General features: G+C 27.3%; 1 protein-coding gene and 1 pseudogene across 1 annotated transcript in view; one reads left to right on the forward strand and one right to left on the reverse strand.

Moving 5' to 3' along the window:
• Positions 1 to 18,935, reverse strand: part of LOC111621738 (nitric oxide-associated protein 1-like) — a 34,283-nt gene that overhangs the window by 4,571 nt on the left and 10,777 nt on the right. Inside the window, exons 3-6 of the mRNA XM_023363965.1 lie at positions 18,253 to 18,434; positions 12,338 to 12,512; positions 5,241 to 5,377; positions 625 to 762 (exon numbers count right to left, since the gene is read on the reverse strand). Of these exons, the coding sequence (XP_023219733.1) occupies positions 625 to 762; positions 5,241 to 5,377; positions 12,338 to 12,512; positions 18,253 to 18,434 (632 nt within the window). The remainder of the gene's footprint in view (positions 1 to 624; positions 763 to 5,240; positions 5,378 to 12,337; positions 12,513 to 18,252; positions 18,435 to 18,935) is intronic.
• LOC111621757 lies at positions 14,895 to 16,653 on the forward strand (annotated as a pseudogene).

The following is an 18,935-nucleotide window of genomic DNA, read 5'->3' on the forward strand; positions in this document are numbered from 1 at the left end:
ACATGGTATATAGAAAGCTACAGTTGGCAGCATGTTTGACTGGCAGCACATTCATCAGTGCCAACCAAAATAAATATTGAAAGCATTCAGTTGGCAGCGTGTTCAGTCGATGCTTGGCAAACAAATTGTACATCATCATCTTATATCTTCATGTAATAAAACAATTATTAAACAAAAAACAATTGATATCCAAACAAAAACATCTGAGATGTAAAAGAAATTGCACCAAGTAAAACTTATAACAATTTAGATGACAGTCAAAATTTTTCTTAGGAATTTTTCTTTGGTAAAGATAAACTTGACACTTCAAAGCGGTACCCACAAGATTTTTACCTATATTATTCTTTTCTACATTTCACTTCTAAGTGTCAAGCTTATCTTTACCAAAGAAAAACTCCTAAGAAAAATTTTGGCTGTTGTCTAAATTGTCTAAGTTTTGTTGTAATGATTTTATTTACTTTTTCTAGCAGAATATAATAAATTAGTCAATAATTAAAATTATTAACTATTCTCTTAGTGTTTAACTTATATGCTTTTTAAACATCAAAAGAATGGCTAATGACTTTAATTATTAAAATAAAATCAATATAATAAAATTTAAATAATTTATTCATCAATACTAACCTCTGCTTCTATTAAATCTACTCTGCCTAGTCCTGCAAGAAATAATGTTTGTGAAACACGAACCCAGTATGAACGTGGTACTATAATTTTCTTTGGTATGGTTAACATCAATTCTTCTATTGTCAACAAATCAAGAATCTGAAATTTATGACTTCAATAAATAACTGTTAATAAATAAATAAGTTATTGTAAAATAAAAATAAATTATTTTGGAAAATGTAATTAAGTAAAGGGACAATAGAATACTGAATCTAAGAATTCTGCAAAAAATGTTCTAATTTTAAATTGTTATTCTATGTAATAATTTAAAATTACAACAGAATTCTAATTAAAAGTTTATAGCAAATAATTAACATCCAAAGAATAAATCCTAGTACAGTAAAACCTCTCTAAGGCAAATATGTGAAAACTGGAAAATTGGAGGTATTCCAGTATTTCTTTGGTGGGAAAAATGGTGTTTCTCTGGATTTTTCCCACAAAATATATAAGATGGAATCGGTAAGATGTGAACAGAAAGCTGTCTATTATACCTCCATATTAACTCTGTATTAGTTAGAATCTGCCAAAGATGAAAAGTTAAACAACTAGTGGATCAAAAAGCCTGATATAAAAACATTAGGCAAGAAGTCAATATCTATGTTGTTTGTATTTTGATGGATTTTAAGAAATAATTTAAATAAGTAAGTAAACATAATATAATTGACATTAACAAGTTCATAAATTGTTTGAAAGATAAAATATATATGATTCAAGAATAATAACAAGTCAGTATACAAATTACAATTAATATGATAAACAAGAGCTTAATAGTAAACAACAAAGCAAAATAGATTAAAAGCTAGTAAACTTTATAAGAATGGTAAAAACAAAAATTCCCTTAGACATTAATATTAAATTTAATGATAATTTATTTTTTAAAAGTTTGTATGCATTTCTTTCTTAATTTAATAATTTTTTTCATGTGCATGCATAAATTTCATATAACTAAATAAAAATTTATTCAATTCGATGAAATTTGTAAAATAGTGAATAAATTTATTTGCAAGTATCATTACATATATCATATAGAAAGTCTGCATGAATTTGTCTAACATTTTCTCTGATTATAGACTTTCTGTAATCAGGAAAAAAACTTATATTTTACTTGATTTATGTGCTTAAAATATTTCATAGTAAACTAATGTAAAAGGGAAATGTAAAAAGCTTTTTATAAACTTCTAGACAAATAGAAAAGGAAACAAATCTTTACATTGAATAATGATGATCCCAATAAACTCATGATTTTAATCTAATTTCTAAAATCAAGTAATCATTAATCTTTTAACCATGAAAAATAAGAAATATTTCAAATTAAAAATATTACAGAATAAGACCAACTTATAATTTCAAAATGAAATTATAAATAAAAATTACTAAATGATATTCTATAGCAAGCATCAGGCTGGCTTTATGTACAGTATATTATATCTGTTGCAGATACAATTCCTGTTTTCATTACTTGAAAGAGAATTACATATATGACATTTAGGATAAACAGGAATTGTAACATTTTGTCATGATAGAATTGTCTAGACGTATGATTCCCGTGCTTTTTCTCTTTTTCAAATGAGCAACGGTTGTCGCCATAGAAACTCGGATTGAGAAACAACCGTTAATTTTGAAAACAGGATAGCTGATTGGCCGTTGATCATCGTATGATCTGCGGACCGACGAGAGCACTACGAAGTGATGATTGACCAATCAGCCCTATCTTTAATCTGTATAAAAAGATTGAGTTTAGGTGGGAGAAGTTAAGTTCACCTAAGTTCAGCTAAAAGAACTCAAGTGTTGGTCAAATGCACTTGTTGAAGCAAGGTTGCTGTCGTCTCGTGTGTTCTCGTCAATGACCACTGGAAGGATTACACATCTAACTACATCTCAGGAATACGTCGTAAGGTGCCTTTTCGACGGACCTGTTCTGGATTAATTGACTATTTGGACTCTAATTTATTTTCTGTGTGAAACCTATGTTGTAAATATCTTAAACATTGTCATTTGTAGTTCTTGTGAACATCGTAAGTTATTATAAACGTTTTATGAACTTGGATTATGAAATTTCACTCATTTATTAATTATTAATTTTTTATGTCCCAATTCTTGTTAAAAATGCATTTTAACTGTTAATATTTCCTTTTGTACACCATATTACAAAAACCAGAAGTGAATGTGTAATATTTGGAAACAGCATGCTGCAATATGTCATTCATGCTGGAATTACACTTGCTTAAAATATAAAAAGAAATGATCATTTCTAAAAAACTTTCATTCCATAATTAAAAAGTGTTTCTAATGCCCCAAGTGAGTCAACAGCTAGAACTGGCTGGTCCTACTGGAATGACTGACATGCTGGTCTATCCGGGGAAGACCACAAAATAAGATATTTCAATACAATAAAAACCAGCATGCTGATTTAAGTGAAGTTATACATCCCTCTCTAGAGGGCACATTAAAAAAATATGAATGAGTTACCTCACTGAGAAACTGTAGTATTACATCAAAAACTACAATTATATGTTTAATTTCTTCATTTTGTCTTCTTTCTAACAACATAAAATACACTTGGAATTCTAGAAGTGCTTTCTTTTATGTGTATTTTATTCTTATTTGATTCAAAAATGCAAAAATCAACATATTAAATTTAAGAAACTTCCTGTAAATTATCTCAGCTTACACAAATTAATAACTTTGTGTGAAATTTGAGAGGAAAGTGTTATTTTTAAGGTAGGATGTGTATGGTCAGTGTAGTCCAACTGACTGACTACTATTACTAATATCAATAAGTCACTAATTGTTTTATTGTCTTGTAAACAAAAACTCTCTCCCTGATTTTATGTTGGTCAAATTACAATGATTTTTAAACAAGAAAAGAAATTATCACAAAAGGTGTTAATTATATATAAATACTGCTTGTTTGAGTAATTTACTTGTTTAAGTAAAAGATTGGTGTGACATCCAACCCTCAAATTCGATTAACTTATAATGATATAATATTGTACTCAGAAGAATGATTTTTTTTGGTTTAACATTTATTTAACAACTAGTTTTGTTACATCTGATTAATTTTTTTTTAGTCACAGTTTAATCAGCATGCCAGTAACCCCAGGTTTCTGGGGTGCTGATTATTCCGCAAAAATACAGTAATTCCTAATAAACAATGATGGTTAATATCAGAAAGGGCTTCTAACTGTAAAACTTATACCAAAGTTTCTAATGATGAATATCCAAAGCTTAGGAAGTATCTTTTTTAATGTACACTAGCTTCATTCTAACTGAATTTTTCCTCTGTCTCCAACAATTAATAAATCAGTGACTGTTTAACATTCCAAAAATTAGATTAAGAACAATGGTAGAATATCTGTACTGGAGTACTGTAAAAATGCACATATCTATAAGCCTTTTACTGGTGCGCATCTCATCACACTATACAATAAAGTTACAAATGTTTTCAAACCATTACGGTTCTTCTTCACATAACAACCTCCCTAACAGAATGCACTTCGATTCAAAGTTGTTATGAAATATAATCCGAAACGTTGTCCCGACCTGATGACATCATTATGGATTTGCACGCTATGCATGCTGTGTTCTATCTTAGAGTTTTATCCAGTAGGCCTTTCAGGCTGTGGATATAGCGATTTCCTCTTTGTAGTTATTGCAATTACTCTCTTTAATAGTGTTTAAGCACATGTAGATCGCCTCCAGCCATCTAAGATGGTTCGTGCAGTGGGTGATGTGTATGACCATCGATGCGCACTGGTAAAAGGCTTATAGATATGTGCATTAGATTAAGAACATTGATGAGTTTATTGAATGACATATTACTGGATATTATAATTCAGTTTCTCAACTTGTATTATATTGAAACAAAAAAAGAGCTTTAGAATTCTTTACATAAGAAACATGAAGTTAATAAACAGATATTAAATTTAAAATATTCAACAGAAATTGAAAATATGAAATACTCGTTTATAGTCCTGAAAAATAATTTAGGAAAATGTTAACTTTCAGTCTATTGACTATTATAAATGCTGGCACTGAACCCAAGTTTTAGTACAAGCCATTCTCAAAATATTGATGAATTAAGTCGAATCCAAAAACAGAACTAATTACAGATACATATTATCATTTCCTTAAATATTATCCAAATATTTGAAGAACTGAAAATAATATTTTGTTATATATTTTAAAAAATATTGTTGGTTATACAATATTTAAGATCTGTAAAAATAAAATAAAAATCTGCTTCACAAACAAAGTAACATAAAATTACAACTTTAACACAAATGAAGCAATGTCATGATTTTTCAAGCAGCCCTTAAGTTTGAAAAAATAATGTAATTGTTTCATTTGTTTAACACAAATGAAAAAATTACATTAAATGAAACAATTACAAAAAAGCCACAACCAATTTTATGCAACTTTATGAAACAGATTTTTAAATGTTTGTAAAGAAGGATAACAATTTTATTAATATTCAATATTTCCCTAAAGTATAAATTTTCTACATTTAAAAAAATTTGTTCTCTTTTATCAGAACTATTTTCTCTCATTGCTGTAAGAAAAAATACATTACATACCTGATCATGATATACAGCACCAGGTGTATCAAAACAAAAATGGCTTTGAGCAAATTCTTTTGATCGATCATCAAAAACAATCTTAGTATCATTAAACTTCACAATATCATCAGATTTAAATGTCATTCCAACATTTCCTACATGAAATTTCACTTTAATTTTTAATAAATGATATAAGTTTAAAAAAATAAATAATCATTATCATTACAAGAAATACAAATTATATAAAATAAAAATATACAAGAATTTTTTTACAAAGGTTTTATTACACAACATATGCAAACTATTACACCATACTACCTATGAAGTAATCTCCTCATGCAGCTATACATTTATGTCAGCATCTATTTCACTTGTCAGTGCAGTTCTGAAAACCAATGTTTTGTAATGTACCTAACAGCTTTTGTTACTGACTTCCATTTCTTCTGCTGATTGGAACCTACAACTCTTCAACTTCTCTTTTATTTTAAGCAATAGATAAAAGTCTGAAAGGATAAGATCAGGAAGTAAGTAAATTGGAGAGATATTATGCTTGTTTTGGTCAGCTAAGAATGACCAATACACAGAGGCGTTATCATAGTAAATGATGAAGTTTTGTCTCTTCCACAAATTCTGCTTTTGTCACACAACTTCACATAGACAATCGAGAATTTTGACATGCAATTTCCTTATTTACAGTCTGACTTTCAGGAATAAATTTGTGACATATCAAATCACAGATATCAAAAACACATAACTATCATCTTCTATTTTGATTTGTCAGCTTAAACTTTTCTGTAATTGTAAACTAGGTAATTTCCACATTGGTATTTGATAAGGGTATCATACACAAAACACTATATTTTGTCACCAGTAATCATTCTGTTCTCATTAGGTAAGAATTCTGAATAACCTTATCACTTAAGCACTTATTAGAGTATAAATTTCACATTTATTTGTCTGTAATCTACAGGAATAAGATTCTTGCTGGCAATAAATGTTCAAGTCATTGTTGAGTACTAAATGCACTGAACTGCAAAAAATTCTCGAAACATCTGCCAGGTCACTGATAGTTTGCTTGCTATCTGGTTAAGAATCCAGAAGCCTATGGTCTTACCTACTTTTGATAATGCCAAAGTTTCAATATCCAATAGCAACAAAGGCTTATGTTCCATACTCAAATATAAACTGCATTTAAGTACCTAAGAAACTAACATCAAATATATTTGTGTGAAATGATTTTGAATATGCTATGTAGTCTTCCATTACTCTTGGATATTAAAACTTCAGTATTATCAGAAGTATTTAAGTCGCGATCCAGGGATCTCTTCCTTTATTCTTCTGATAATGTAATCATTCTTTGTAGTAACAGGAAGTAAGTAAATTGGAGAGATATTATGCTTGTTTTGGTCAGCTAAGAATGACCAATACATAGAGGCATTATCATAGTAAATGATGAAGTTTTGTCTCTTCCACAAATTCTGCTTTTGTCACAACTTCACATAGACAATCAAGAATTTTGACATGCAATTTCCTTATTTATCTCAGATATTACTACACAAATTCAATCCATTGTACTTCTTTGGCAGAAACAGGGAATGCAAGTGATGACTGTTCACAAACATACACTTGATTTACAATAACTGATTAACAGTTTTTGTTAATCAGTTATTGTAAATCAAAATCAAAAAACAATTACAAATTTCAATAAATTACAAATTTCATTAAAACTGAAAGTTAAAAAACATTTTTGAAGTATTTTTGATAATATACAATCATTAAATGCCAGATTTGTATGTAATGCATGTGCTTTAAATGCCAATGTTGAAATACTGATGTAAACATGATTTGGGTTCAACTGGATCAAATTAAGGTTGTCCGATCTGTTTTTTGGTTTAGATCACATTTTCCTAATATCCAATTTATCCCAATCACATCTGTGTTTCAAAGATATTACAAGAAAATAATAAAATCTAAGTGAAAAAAGTTGTAAATATTGGAATCAAGATAAAAGAAATTTAGAAATTTTCCCACTAGTGAAAAGGTATGCTGGCAATATCCATGACAAGCAGCAAAAGATAAGTTTTTATCTAAATATCAATATATTAGTGCTTATTCAGCAGTGAATGAGACCATCAGAAAGTTGGGAAATTTCCAGAGACACTGGTAGGACTGATCATTCTTTTCATAGGTGCTGGGGTCCATATATTTCTTGCATTGCTTGAATAAGTTCCATCCATCAATGTCCTTACTGCTTCATTGAAGATACTAGCTCCATTTTTATAAAGTTTTCAGGATAAGGGAAAAGTGAATAATGCAGAAATATTTTAAAGTTATATAAATGTTTACATTTTGATTCATCAGCTTAGTCTACTACATATTCTTATTGCATATTTTACAATTTAAAATGCTTCAATGCATTGAGCAAGGGAGACAGAAATCTTAAGAAGATATATTTTCTTTTTGCACCAGAAGAGCAGGAGAGTTATTTTTTGTACATAAAAGTATGCAGAGTATGTGAAAAGTAGACCAAAAAAAACATAAAACAAATAGTTTAGAATATATTTATTTATTGACTATGTCAAAGTGCTTATGTAATATCTATTCAGTAAAACTCCCATCCAAATTTTCAAAATGTTTGTCTTCACCTATACACTGTGTTATAAAACCATATACACTTGCATAAAACTTAACTGTTTGTGATTTACTGTACTGTACCTGTAGTTAGTTGAGTAGTTTTACTGTTGGTAGAGGTCTAACTTAGACTGCGAACTTCACAGCACTTGCTTCCATCTAGGTACACACTGCTCAATAGCACAGGTGGAAACTTTAGCTATTTATATGAGCTTAATTCACATTAGGCATAGGAAGAACAAAAGACACTACTTACACTATCACATTTATTCTGACAATAGGGTAGTGTTACACAGGATTGCAAAGTCTGATAGCCATTTAAAACTCATCCATCTCATACACCACATTCTCAGATACTTAGACAACAACATTAGAATAGATTTCCAATGGGTCCCAGGTCATGTAGGGTTCTTGGCAACAAGACCACTGACTATCTTGCCAAACAAACTGCAAAGTCTTCAGTCACTAGTATATTCAGTTACATTCCTACCTCGTACATCAACAATCACATCAAGAAGCAAATCTTCATTCTCTAGCAAGACAGCTGGGACCATGACACCCCTGGTAGGCTCACCTACACTTTCATCCCCAAGGTTGACACAACTGCGATTCTTTGCCACTTTTACCCTAGTTACACCCTCACTCAGATACTTACAGGACACAGCAACTTTAAGCAATACTTGCATAGATTTAACCTTGCAGACAATCCACAATGCAATTGTGGTATTCAGGAGAACCAAACACCACTTAGTTTTTCACTGCAATAGGTACAATCACATTAGGGATAGTTTAATGAGAGATGCTATTCTCGAAGGGTATAAATGACCTTGCAACCTGCACCAACTTATTCACACACGTACAATGCTCCATCATCTACTCACATTTATATCCCTTAGTGGGGCTCTTGAGAGCACTCACTCCGGGGGCATAGATGGCAATTAGCTTTCCTTTGCTTTGTTTCAACTGTCGGTATATAGCTGCCTTTCAACTTTGTATTTTAATTCTTATTTTCTGTCTTCTTTTTCAGTCTAAATTCAGTTAGTCCTAGTTGTAAGTTAAATTAGGGACTCTTAGCTTGGTTTCCAGTAAGGTTATGATAGGTTAGGTTAAATTAGATTAGGATTTGTTAACTTTAGTTGTCTGGTCGTGGTTAGAAAGAAAATATAATAAAACAAATATTTAATACTTTTTAGAAGCCAAGATGAAGATACAGTAGAGCATCAATTATCCGACCCCCGATTAACCGTTCTAATCAGCAAATTTCAAATGTCCGCTAGTGATGTGGTGCTACAATATTTGGGTATGTCTTGGCTACTTTAATATTATTTTTGTTAAATTTTTGCGTGTTTTAGCTGGCAACACCAACTCAACCATTGAAGGGAGGCCAGTATTTAAACGAGACTTAATTTTCTAATTATGAGTGGTTGTTTGTTTTGTGAGCAATAAAATAATTTTAAAATAATTTTTAACGATACAATAGCAATGATTATTATTTTTTAAAAAATTTGTTAGGCTTAACATAGATGAAAATTCAATGCGAAGTTGGTTAATAGCGATATACTAATATACTAATTACATGGGATATACTAATATACTATACTAATAATGTATTTTTTTCCTTCTTTTCGGTTATCCGATTTTTTCAGTTATCTGACCAACCTGAGTCCCCAATTGAGTCGGAAAACGATGCTCTACTGTATTTATATTCATGCAAAAGATCAAAGAACCTTTAAAAACATATACTGCTCTTTCAAGAATGATCATTTTCATAATTCAGAAATTAAAAACTAAATATCATTTTATTACTTTTTTAGAGGTCAGTTTAAAGCATTTCAAGTAAATGTTTTCAGATATAGCCTATATCCATCTTCAGATCAAATGCAGAACAAAAAATTTCAAAATTCCTTTCTTTGTGCCTGCATGATTGGTTTACTATTACAAGTGTGTTTTCTATCTTTGCTTTTAAAGTTATTCATTTCTGATATTGTCTAAATCCAAGGATCTAGACTTACTTTCATTTATTTATAAGATTTTCTTCCTTTTCCTCTGTAACTGGAAAATTACTTCAATGCTGAAAAATAATGCATGCTTAGCCCAGTCAACTTGTGTACTCTTATCAAGAGCCTCTTCTACTAATGTTGTTGTATTTCTACTTTTTATACAATTTTTAAGCTGCCCTTCAGTCTTTCTTTTAAAGGCTATACAGTTCTACTCTGCATAGGACTTTTGCTCCCCTGATGTTAGGGATTACATAAGACCCTGCCTGCTTGTTGTATTGTACTGGTTCCTCATTATTTCTAAGTTAATTAAAAATCAAAGGTCTTTCTCTTGGTATCTCTTCCTTTTTGTTAGATAAGCCTAGAGGTATAGTCTGTTTCATACCTCTAAATGCTACTGCAGAAGGGTGTGAGACAGGGTTAGATAGAATAAAGCAAATAGCTAAAAGAAAGTTTGTGCTATTTGCTTTATTCTATCTAACCCTGTCTTTAGTTGGAAATCTTATAGTCTTATATCTGAAATATCTTAATCTCAAAGTTTATACAGTAAAATATGTGAAAAACAAAATTTCTTTAAGATGGAAACTTGTGAAAAACAGAAAATTACAGTAAATTAAACATTCTCATCAAATTTTATCACAGAATATCCTGTCTAAGATGAAACTTGAGATTTTAATGGAGAACTATAAGTGCTATATCTCAGCTATTAATTTGTCTTAGAACCTGTCATAGGCAGAAATTTACGTATTAAATTGGAAAAGCAGACGCAAAAATAATAAAATTAAATCCATCAATATATATTTTGCTTATATGATGATGAATTTCAGAAAATACTTTAGTTAAATAAAATCACAACTAACATTAACAAGCTCATAAATTGCTTCAAAGATACAATTAAAGCCTAAGAGCCAACTAAACTGTATCAACCAACAAGAGTGGAATATTTAAAAACTAGTAAACTTTAATAAGTAATCTCAAATATGTGCATTAAGTCTTACATAAAATTTAATTTAAACAGTGTTTAATTCCTATATATGCAAGCAAAAATGTACACCATTTTTTGAATTTATACCCTTATGATTACAATGAATGTCATTGTGAGTGGTTTCTCCTGTTGGTTATATTTTGATAAATTTTTTAGCATATAAAAACAAGAAACTTACTCTACTCAATTACTCTATTTGAAGTTTACAACAAAAGTATTTTGGCAAAAACTTCAAAAATATTGTTATGCTTTCTATTTTTTACGACATTTATGCTCTTTCCTGGTTTAAATCACCTTAGTTTTAAATTAAAACAGTTGCTCTGTTTTCTTAATGTATTGACATGCTTTTAAAAAGAATATATTATGGAAAACGTTTGACCAAGAGATCACCCAAGATGGTATCTAAAAGTCTATATTTAAGCAAGAAAAAGCAAGAAGTTTCACTTAGAACATGTGTGCTTGACACATTTTTTTTTTTTTTTTTTGGATGAGAAAATATGCATGAATGGATATTTTATTTCTTGTGTCCTTTTCCTTTTATTCTGAGGTTATTTCACTGAACATAGTAAATAACTTAAAAATTAGTTTAAAAAATAAATACATTCACATTTTGAAGCAGTGACCATTTTCTTGTTCCAGCTTGCCTAAGATGAAAAATCTGTTTAAACAAGAAAGATTGTAGAGTTCTGTGCAATTCTGGCTTTCACAAGTTTTAATATATTAACAATGAATAAAGTGTGAAAATATAATCTTAGTAAAAATTATGAATCATCAAATTTGAGACTTATTTATATTTAAAACATTTTGATATCAAATTTTACATAAAATTAATTCAAACTTCTCAATAATTGGAATAAATTACAAAGCACAATCAACAAAACCTTTAACCTCCAGTAACAAAATTTAGTGTAAAACTTGATAAATGTTTTCGATCTTAAACAAGACCTGCATCAGGCCAACATTCTATTCCAAATTGGAATGCTCAGAACACAAGTTTTAAAAAAATTTTTTAAACATGTTTTTAAATAATTAGAACATAAAATATAACAATGTAAAATCAAACATATAAATATACAAAATCAGTGATATTTTTAAGAATTATAAAATTAAATCCAATATAAATATAATACATATCATATTACAAAATAATAATAATTTATGTCAGTATTTTCTGGTTTTTTATATAGGCATTGCCATGCATACAAGACACTTTCTCCATCCTTAAAATTAATACAATTGCCATTCAGGCCAGCCTTGTATATTTCTAATGCTTCTAGAGCTCTGATATGATTGGTTTGAAAGGATATTTTGATTAATCTGGCATTCTGGAGGTCAGATTGCACACTGGTCTCAAAATTTGGAATAGAATGATCTGATGCAGATCTTGTTTAAGATCAAAACATTCATCAAATTTTACATTAAATTTTGTTACTGGACGTTAACGGTTTTGTTGATTGTGCTTTGTAAATGAATTAAAATTTTCTATAATAAGTTAAACTTACCAATTAGAGTAGCATACAGAGGATTTTTGGTTTCTTTTAATAAATGTTTTCTCATTTTTTTCTCTATTGTTTTTTCTTTCTTTTGTTCAATAAGACGTTTAGTTCGCAAATATAGTCTCTCTCTATTTATTTTCATGATTGGGAATTTCAATAAATTTAATGTTGTACCTGAAAAAATTATTTAAAAAAATTGTTAAAAATGTTTTTTGTTAACCTGTATAGTTAATTTAAACAAAAAGCAATAAATTAAATAAATCAAAATTGTGAGGTTGGCAATTTAGCTCAAAAACAGCCAAAATTTACACCAGGAGGACAAGTGGGTCGAAAGATTGTATGTGAATGCAGTTTGGACACTGAAGAGAACTGTCGGAGTGTCTTCTAATAAATTTTAATAAAATTTAGTTAATAACTACATTAAAAGTATACAAACTCTATTTTAAATTTGTAGCATTCACTAAAAGTGTTGATCAGAGTTATTAGCAATCAAATGTTGCACTACTTTATAGTAGTTTAACACAGTTATGCAAATTTTTAGAAGTGAAAGGGTCGCAGAGGAAGACGGTGATATTACATTTAGAATAAATTCTGGAATTTTCAAAAATGGTTNAAAAAAAAAAAAAAAAAAAAAAAAAAAAAAAAAAAAAAAAAAAAAAAAAAAAAAAAAAAAAAAAAAAAAAAAAAAAAAAAAAAAAAAAAAAAAAAAAAAAAAAAAAAAAAAAAAAAAAAAAAAAAAAAAAAAAAAAAAAAAAAAAAAAAAAAAAAAAAAAAAAAAAAAAAAAAAAAAAAAAAAAAAAAAAAAAAAAAAAAAAAAAAAAAAAAAAAAAAAAAAAAAAAAAAAAAAAAAAAAAAAAAAAAAAAAAAAAAAAAAAAAAAAAAAAAAAAAAAAAAAAAAAAAAAAAAAAAAAAAAAAAAAAAAAAAAAAAAAAAAAAAAAAAAAAAAAAAAAAAAAAAAAAAAAAAAAAAAAAAAAAAAAAAAAAAAAAAAAAAAAAAAAAAAAAAAAAAAAAAAAAAAAAAAAAAAAAAAAAAAAAAAAAAAAAAAAAAAAAAAAAAAAAAAAAAAAAAAAAAAAAAAAAAAAAAAAAAAAAAAAAAAAAAAAAAAAAAAAAAAAAAAAAAAAAAAAAAAAAAAAAAAAAAAAAAAAAAAAAAAAAAAAAAAAAAAAAAAAAAAAAAAAAAAAAAAAAAAAAAAAAAAAAAAAAAAAAAAAAAAAAAAAAAAAAAAAAAAAAAAAAAAAAAAAAAAAAAAAAAAAAAAAAAAAAAAAAAAAAAAAAAAAAAAAAAAAAAAAAAAAAAAAAAAAAAAAAAAAAAAAAAAAAAAAAAAAAAAAAAAAAAAAAAAAAAAAAAAAAAAAAAAAAAAAAAAAAAAAAAAAAAAAAAAAAAAAAAAAAAAAAAAAAAAAAAAAAAAAAAAAAAAAAAAAAAAAAAAAAAAAAAAAAAAAAAAAAAAAAAAAAAAAAAAAAAAAAAAAAAAAAAAAAAAAAAAAAAAAAAAAAAAAAAAAAAAAAAAAAAAAAAAAAAAAAAAAAAAAAAAAAAAAAAAAAAAAAAAAAAAAAAAAAAAAAAAAAAAAAAAAAAAAAAAAAAAAAAAAAAAAAAAAAAAAAAAAAAAAAAAAAAAAAAAAAAAAAAAAAAAAAAAAAAAAAAAAAAAAAAAAAAAAAAAAAAAAAAAAAAAAAAAAAAAAAAAAAAAAAAAAAAAAAAAAAAAAAAAAAAAAAAAAAAAAAAAAAAAAAAAAAAAAAAAAAAAAAAAAAAAAAAAAAAAAAAAAAAAAAAAAAAAAAAAAAAAAAAAAAAAAAAAAAAAAAAAAAAAAAAAAAAAAAAAAAAAAAAAAAAAAAAAAAAAAAAAAAAAAAAAAAAAAAAAAAAAAAAAAAAAAAAAAAAAAAAAAAAAAAAAAAAAAAAAAAAAAAAAAAAAAAAAAAAAAAAAAAAAAAAAAAAAAAAAAAAAAAAAAAAAAAAAAAAAAAAAAAAAAAAAAAAAAAAAAAAAAAAACTGCCACGGAAGACATGCTTACATATATTGTAAGATATTGTAAAAATACTGTAAAAATAATATATGTACTGTAATTGTAATTTCAATTATTTAATGTTTTTCTATGTTAATTTAACTGGCTATGCAAAGCGGTGCCAGACATGTAATACTTCGGCATTACGTAAATAAAAGAGTTGTGTGTGTGTGTGTGTGTGTGTGCTGAGTTGTTCTGCGACGAAAACAAGCTTGAGCAATGGCGATGTCGAATGGTGCACACTAGGTAAGTAATCCTACAATTTTTTGTTTATAGCGTAGTTTATACGGATTATTTCCAAAAAAAAAATATACGTATTTTGGAAATGTTGAGTGGGATTAGTCTAGAATCGATTAATTTTATGGAAGAAAACCTTTCAAACAGCTGTAGTCCGTAAACTTGACACGTGTCGAGCTGTGATTGGAAGGACTCGTAAGAAATCGGATTCCTAAAGAATGGAATGTATCTACTGTCTTATAGGGGGGTCGACTGTAATGCCGATGAGACAGGCTTTTACTGGAAGTATTTGCCTAGTAAGATATTTGCTTTGTCTAAAGAAACATCCACCCCAGGTCATAAATCATCAAAATTATCACAATCATGTGTTGTGGCAATGCTTCTGGAACACACAAAATGAAACTTTTGGTGATTGGGAAAGCAAAAAAACCAATATCATTTAAGGGAACAGTAATAAGAAATCTTCCTGTTGATTATTACAACCAGAAACGAGCATGGATGGATAAAAGGATCTTTGAAGATTGGTTCAAAACTATATGGGTTCCAGAAGTGAGAGATTTTTTGAAAAGTAAGTGGTTACCACAGAAAGCAGTGCTGTTATTAGATAATGCTCCATCTCATCCAAATGAAAGCATATTGAAAACGGACGACCTTATGGCTGCAAAATTTTTACTAGCTAATGTTACATCTTTAATTCAACCCATGGATCAAGGGGTTATCTCATTAATGAAATGACATTATTGCAATGACCTATTAAGAGCTTTTGTAGTGAAGGTGATGATTTGATTAAATTTTGAAAAAAATGACAATACTGGATGTGATACATGGTGTAACTCAATCTTGGAATAAAATAAAGCCAATAACACTTGTTCGATTGTGGAGGAAAATTCTACCAAATGTAGAAGGTGATTTTTTGGATTCTATAGAGCCCAAGACAAGTGAAATAGTATCTGAAATAAGTGAGCTACATGCAAATTTACATGGCTATGAAAATGTTGATAGAGAAAATATTGAGGAGTGGTTAGAACATGATTCATGTGATAGAGGTTTTCAAATAATGAGTGACACAGATATTATTTCCAATCTCATTCAACCAGAAGAGCAAGAGAATGAAGCTGAAAGTGGAGAATAAGAAATTATCAATCACATTAGTCACAACACGTCCCTGAGATCTGTTGACACTTTGTTGGAGTACATCAACCAATGAGAATTCAAGTATAATGACGTACTGTAATAGCTCTTAGAAAAATTCGAACTGATATTAAAAAATCATTAAAAGATTCCTGCAAACAAACCAAAATCACAGATTTTCTTAATAATAATGAGCATTAAACATTTTCAAATAATTGTCTGCCTTAGAAATGTATAATATGTTGTATTTTAGAAATAAATAATTATAGTTCAGATTATCCATGTTTTTCGATTATCCATGCCATCTCTCCCCACCATTAGCCCGGATAATCAGGAGTTTACTGTATTTGAGTAAAGAAATGGTTATAAAATTTCAGGCTATTTGTATCCTAGGAAAGACTCAATTCTTAATATCTATCTAAATAGTCCAGAGAGGGTCTGAATGTTGCTGATCTCAGTTTAGGATAAGTCCCTCAACAATTGATGACTGGTGAATCAATGGAGCTCACTTCATCCAATTGAATTGTGCATCAGATGGAAACTTGGGGTTGGCTGAGGTGTTTGTCCAACAGTCAGCCACTCAGAAAGCACAACACAGAGAAGTTAAAACTTTAACATGACTAAAGTGTAACTCTAAAAAAAAGTGATCAGGTAGAGAGGACAGATCACAGGATGAGAACTTTTTATAAGTAAAGTTTAAATCCTCAAGAACAGAACTTGGATCTTGGAGAAAGAACAACAGATATTACAGAAAGAATCTCGTGTCCTCAAAACACAAGTTTCTAAGGATTTTCTCCCTGATCCCACATTCTGATTGATACTTTCACTTTCCAATTGATCCATCCTTGTCTCCAAGTGACAATTCTAAACCTTTCATGCTGCAGGAGAGGTTAACATTAACATTCAACCTGATGCCATTTTCTGATGGATATCAGATAGTATTTATCAAACTTTGAAACCCTTTCTTATAACTCATGCATTTTGTGTTTACTTTTTTTGACATCAAGAATTTATAACTGTCTCCATATGACATTATCTAATTCATCATTTCACTATATCATTGTTTAACTTTATATCATTTTTTCATTTGAAAGGAATTTGAAAGGGAATTTAACTCCTTGTCAAACACTTGTTAACATTCTAGCATGTAATTTCGAATTCCATCCGAGACCTCACAAAATGATATTTCTGGAAAAAAGTAAATACATAATTATAAACTTAATTTTTAAATTATTATTTACTAACTAGCATCTAAATGACAATATCACTGAACAAATCACACACACAAGTTTGAGTCATTAGTTTCATATGAATGTGAAAGGGAAAAATCATATTTTATTATGTTACTAAATATTTGAAAATGTAGTTTACTGGCTTTTCTTTTACACTTATATATATATATATACAAATTTTAATTATTAAAAAAAACAAATATTAGTAACAGGAAATGCAATTACACCCTTGCATCACTCTGCTGCACCACAAATTACAAATTTATTATTTTATAATCAATTTTTTAAAATCAATATTAATTAAAATAAGTTACAAGATATTTTTTTTTTTTGTTATATATTTTGTCTACGAGGACTTAGCCTATTAATAGGATATATTGCACTAGTGTTTTGGTTTTAGCAATCAAGGTACAAATTTTTTTATTCCAGGAAAACAATCTTTATTGATCACCTTGTATTATACCTGTGATCAATAAAGATTGTTTGTTTTTCCTGAATAAAAAATTTCTTTTTCCTCAATTGCTAAAGCCAAAACATCAGTGCGATACGTCCTATTAATAGGCTGTCTTTGTAGACAAAATATATAACAAATAGAAAATAAGGACATAGAGGTATATAAATTAAGTTACAAGATATCTTTAAAATATTTTGCATTAAAAAAAAATTCTTTTTTATAACCTTAAATATTTTACTTAAAATATAAAAAAATTTATACAGATGTGCATAATTTATTGTTACCATTTTGAAACACCTTAGCTTTAAAACAGTACAAAACAGAAAGAAACAGTTTTTTTTTCTATCCTTTTAGAATTCACAGAGTTTAATTTGCATTCAGTATACTTTGACATAAATTCCACCTCTCATTCTCAAAACATCTGATCAATATTTTATCACCTGCCATNTACAAAATCAGTGATATTTTTAAGAATTATAAAATTAAATCCAATATAAATATAATACATATCATATTACAAAATAATAATAATTTATGTCAGTATTTTCTGGTTTTTTATATAGGCATTGCCATGCATACAAGACACTTTCTCCATCCTTAAAATTAATACAATTGCCATTCAGGCCAGCCTTGTATATTTCTAATGCTTCTAGAGCTCTGATATGATTGGTTTGAAAGGATATTTTGATTAATCTGGCATTCTGGAGGTCAGATTGCACACTGGTCTCAAAATTTGGAATAGAATGATCTGATGCAGATCTTGTTTAAGATCAAAACATTCATCAAATTTTACATTAAATTTTGTTACTGGACGTTAACGGTTTTGTTGATTGTGCTTTGTAAATGAATTAAAATTTTCTATAATAAGTTAAACTTACCAATTAGAGTAGCATACAGAGGATTTTTGGTTTCTTTTAATAAATGTTTTCTCATTTTTTTCTCTATTGTTTTTTCTTTCTTTTGTTCAATAAGACGTTTAGTTCGCAAATATAGTCTCTCTCTATTTATTTTCATGATTGGGAATTTCAATAAATTTAATGTTGTACCTGAAAAAATTATTTAAAAAAATTGTTAAAAATGTTTTTTGTTAACCTGTATAGTTAATTTAAACAAAAAGCAATAAATTAAATAAATCAAAATTGTGAGGTTGGCAATTTAGCTCAAAAACAGCCAAAATTTACACCAGGAGGACAAGTGGGTCGAAAGATTGTATGTGAATGCAGTTTGGACACTGAAGAGAACTGTCGGAGTGTCTTCTAATAAATTTTAATAAAATTTAGTTAATAACTACATTAAAAGTATACAAACTCTATTTTAAATTTGTAGCATTCACTAAAAGTGTTGATCAGAGTTATTAGCAATCAAATGTTGCACTACTTTATAGTAGTTTAACACAGTTATGCAAATTTTTAGAAGTGAAAGGGTCGCAGAGGAAGACGGTGATATTACATTTAGAATAAATTCTGGAATTTTCAAAAATGGTTGAAGAATTAATAAAATTTTGTATACTTTTAACATAATTATTAACTAAATTTTATTAATTCTTC

The sequence above is a fragment of the Centruroides sculpturatus genome, unplaced genomic scaffold (assembly GCF_000671375.1).
Source record: "Centruroides sculpturatus isolate CEXI.00-Female unplaced genomic scaffold, Cexi_2.0 scaffold21, whole genome shotgun sequence".
NCBI classification, from domain to species: domain Eukaryota; kingdom Metazoa; phylum Arthropoda; class Arachnida; order Scorpiones; family Buthidae; genus Centruroides; species Centruroides sculpturatus.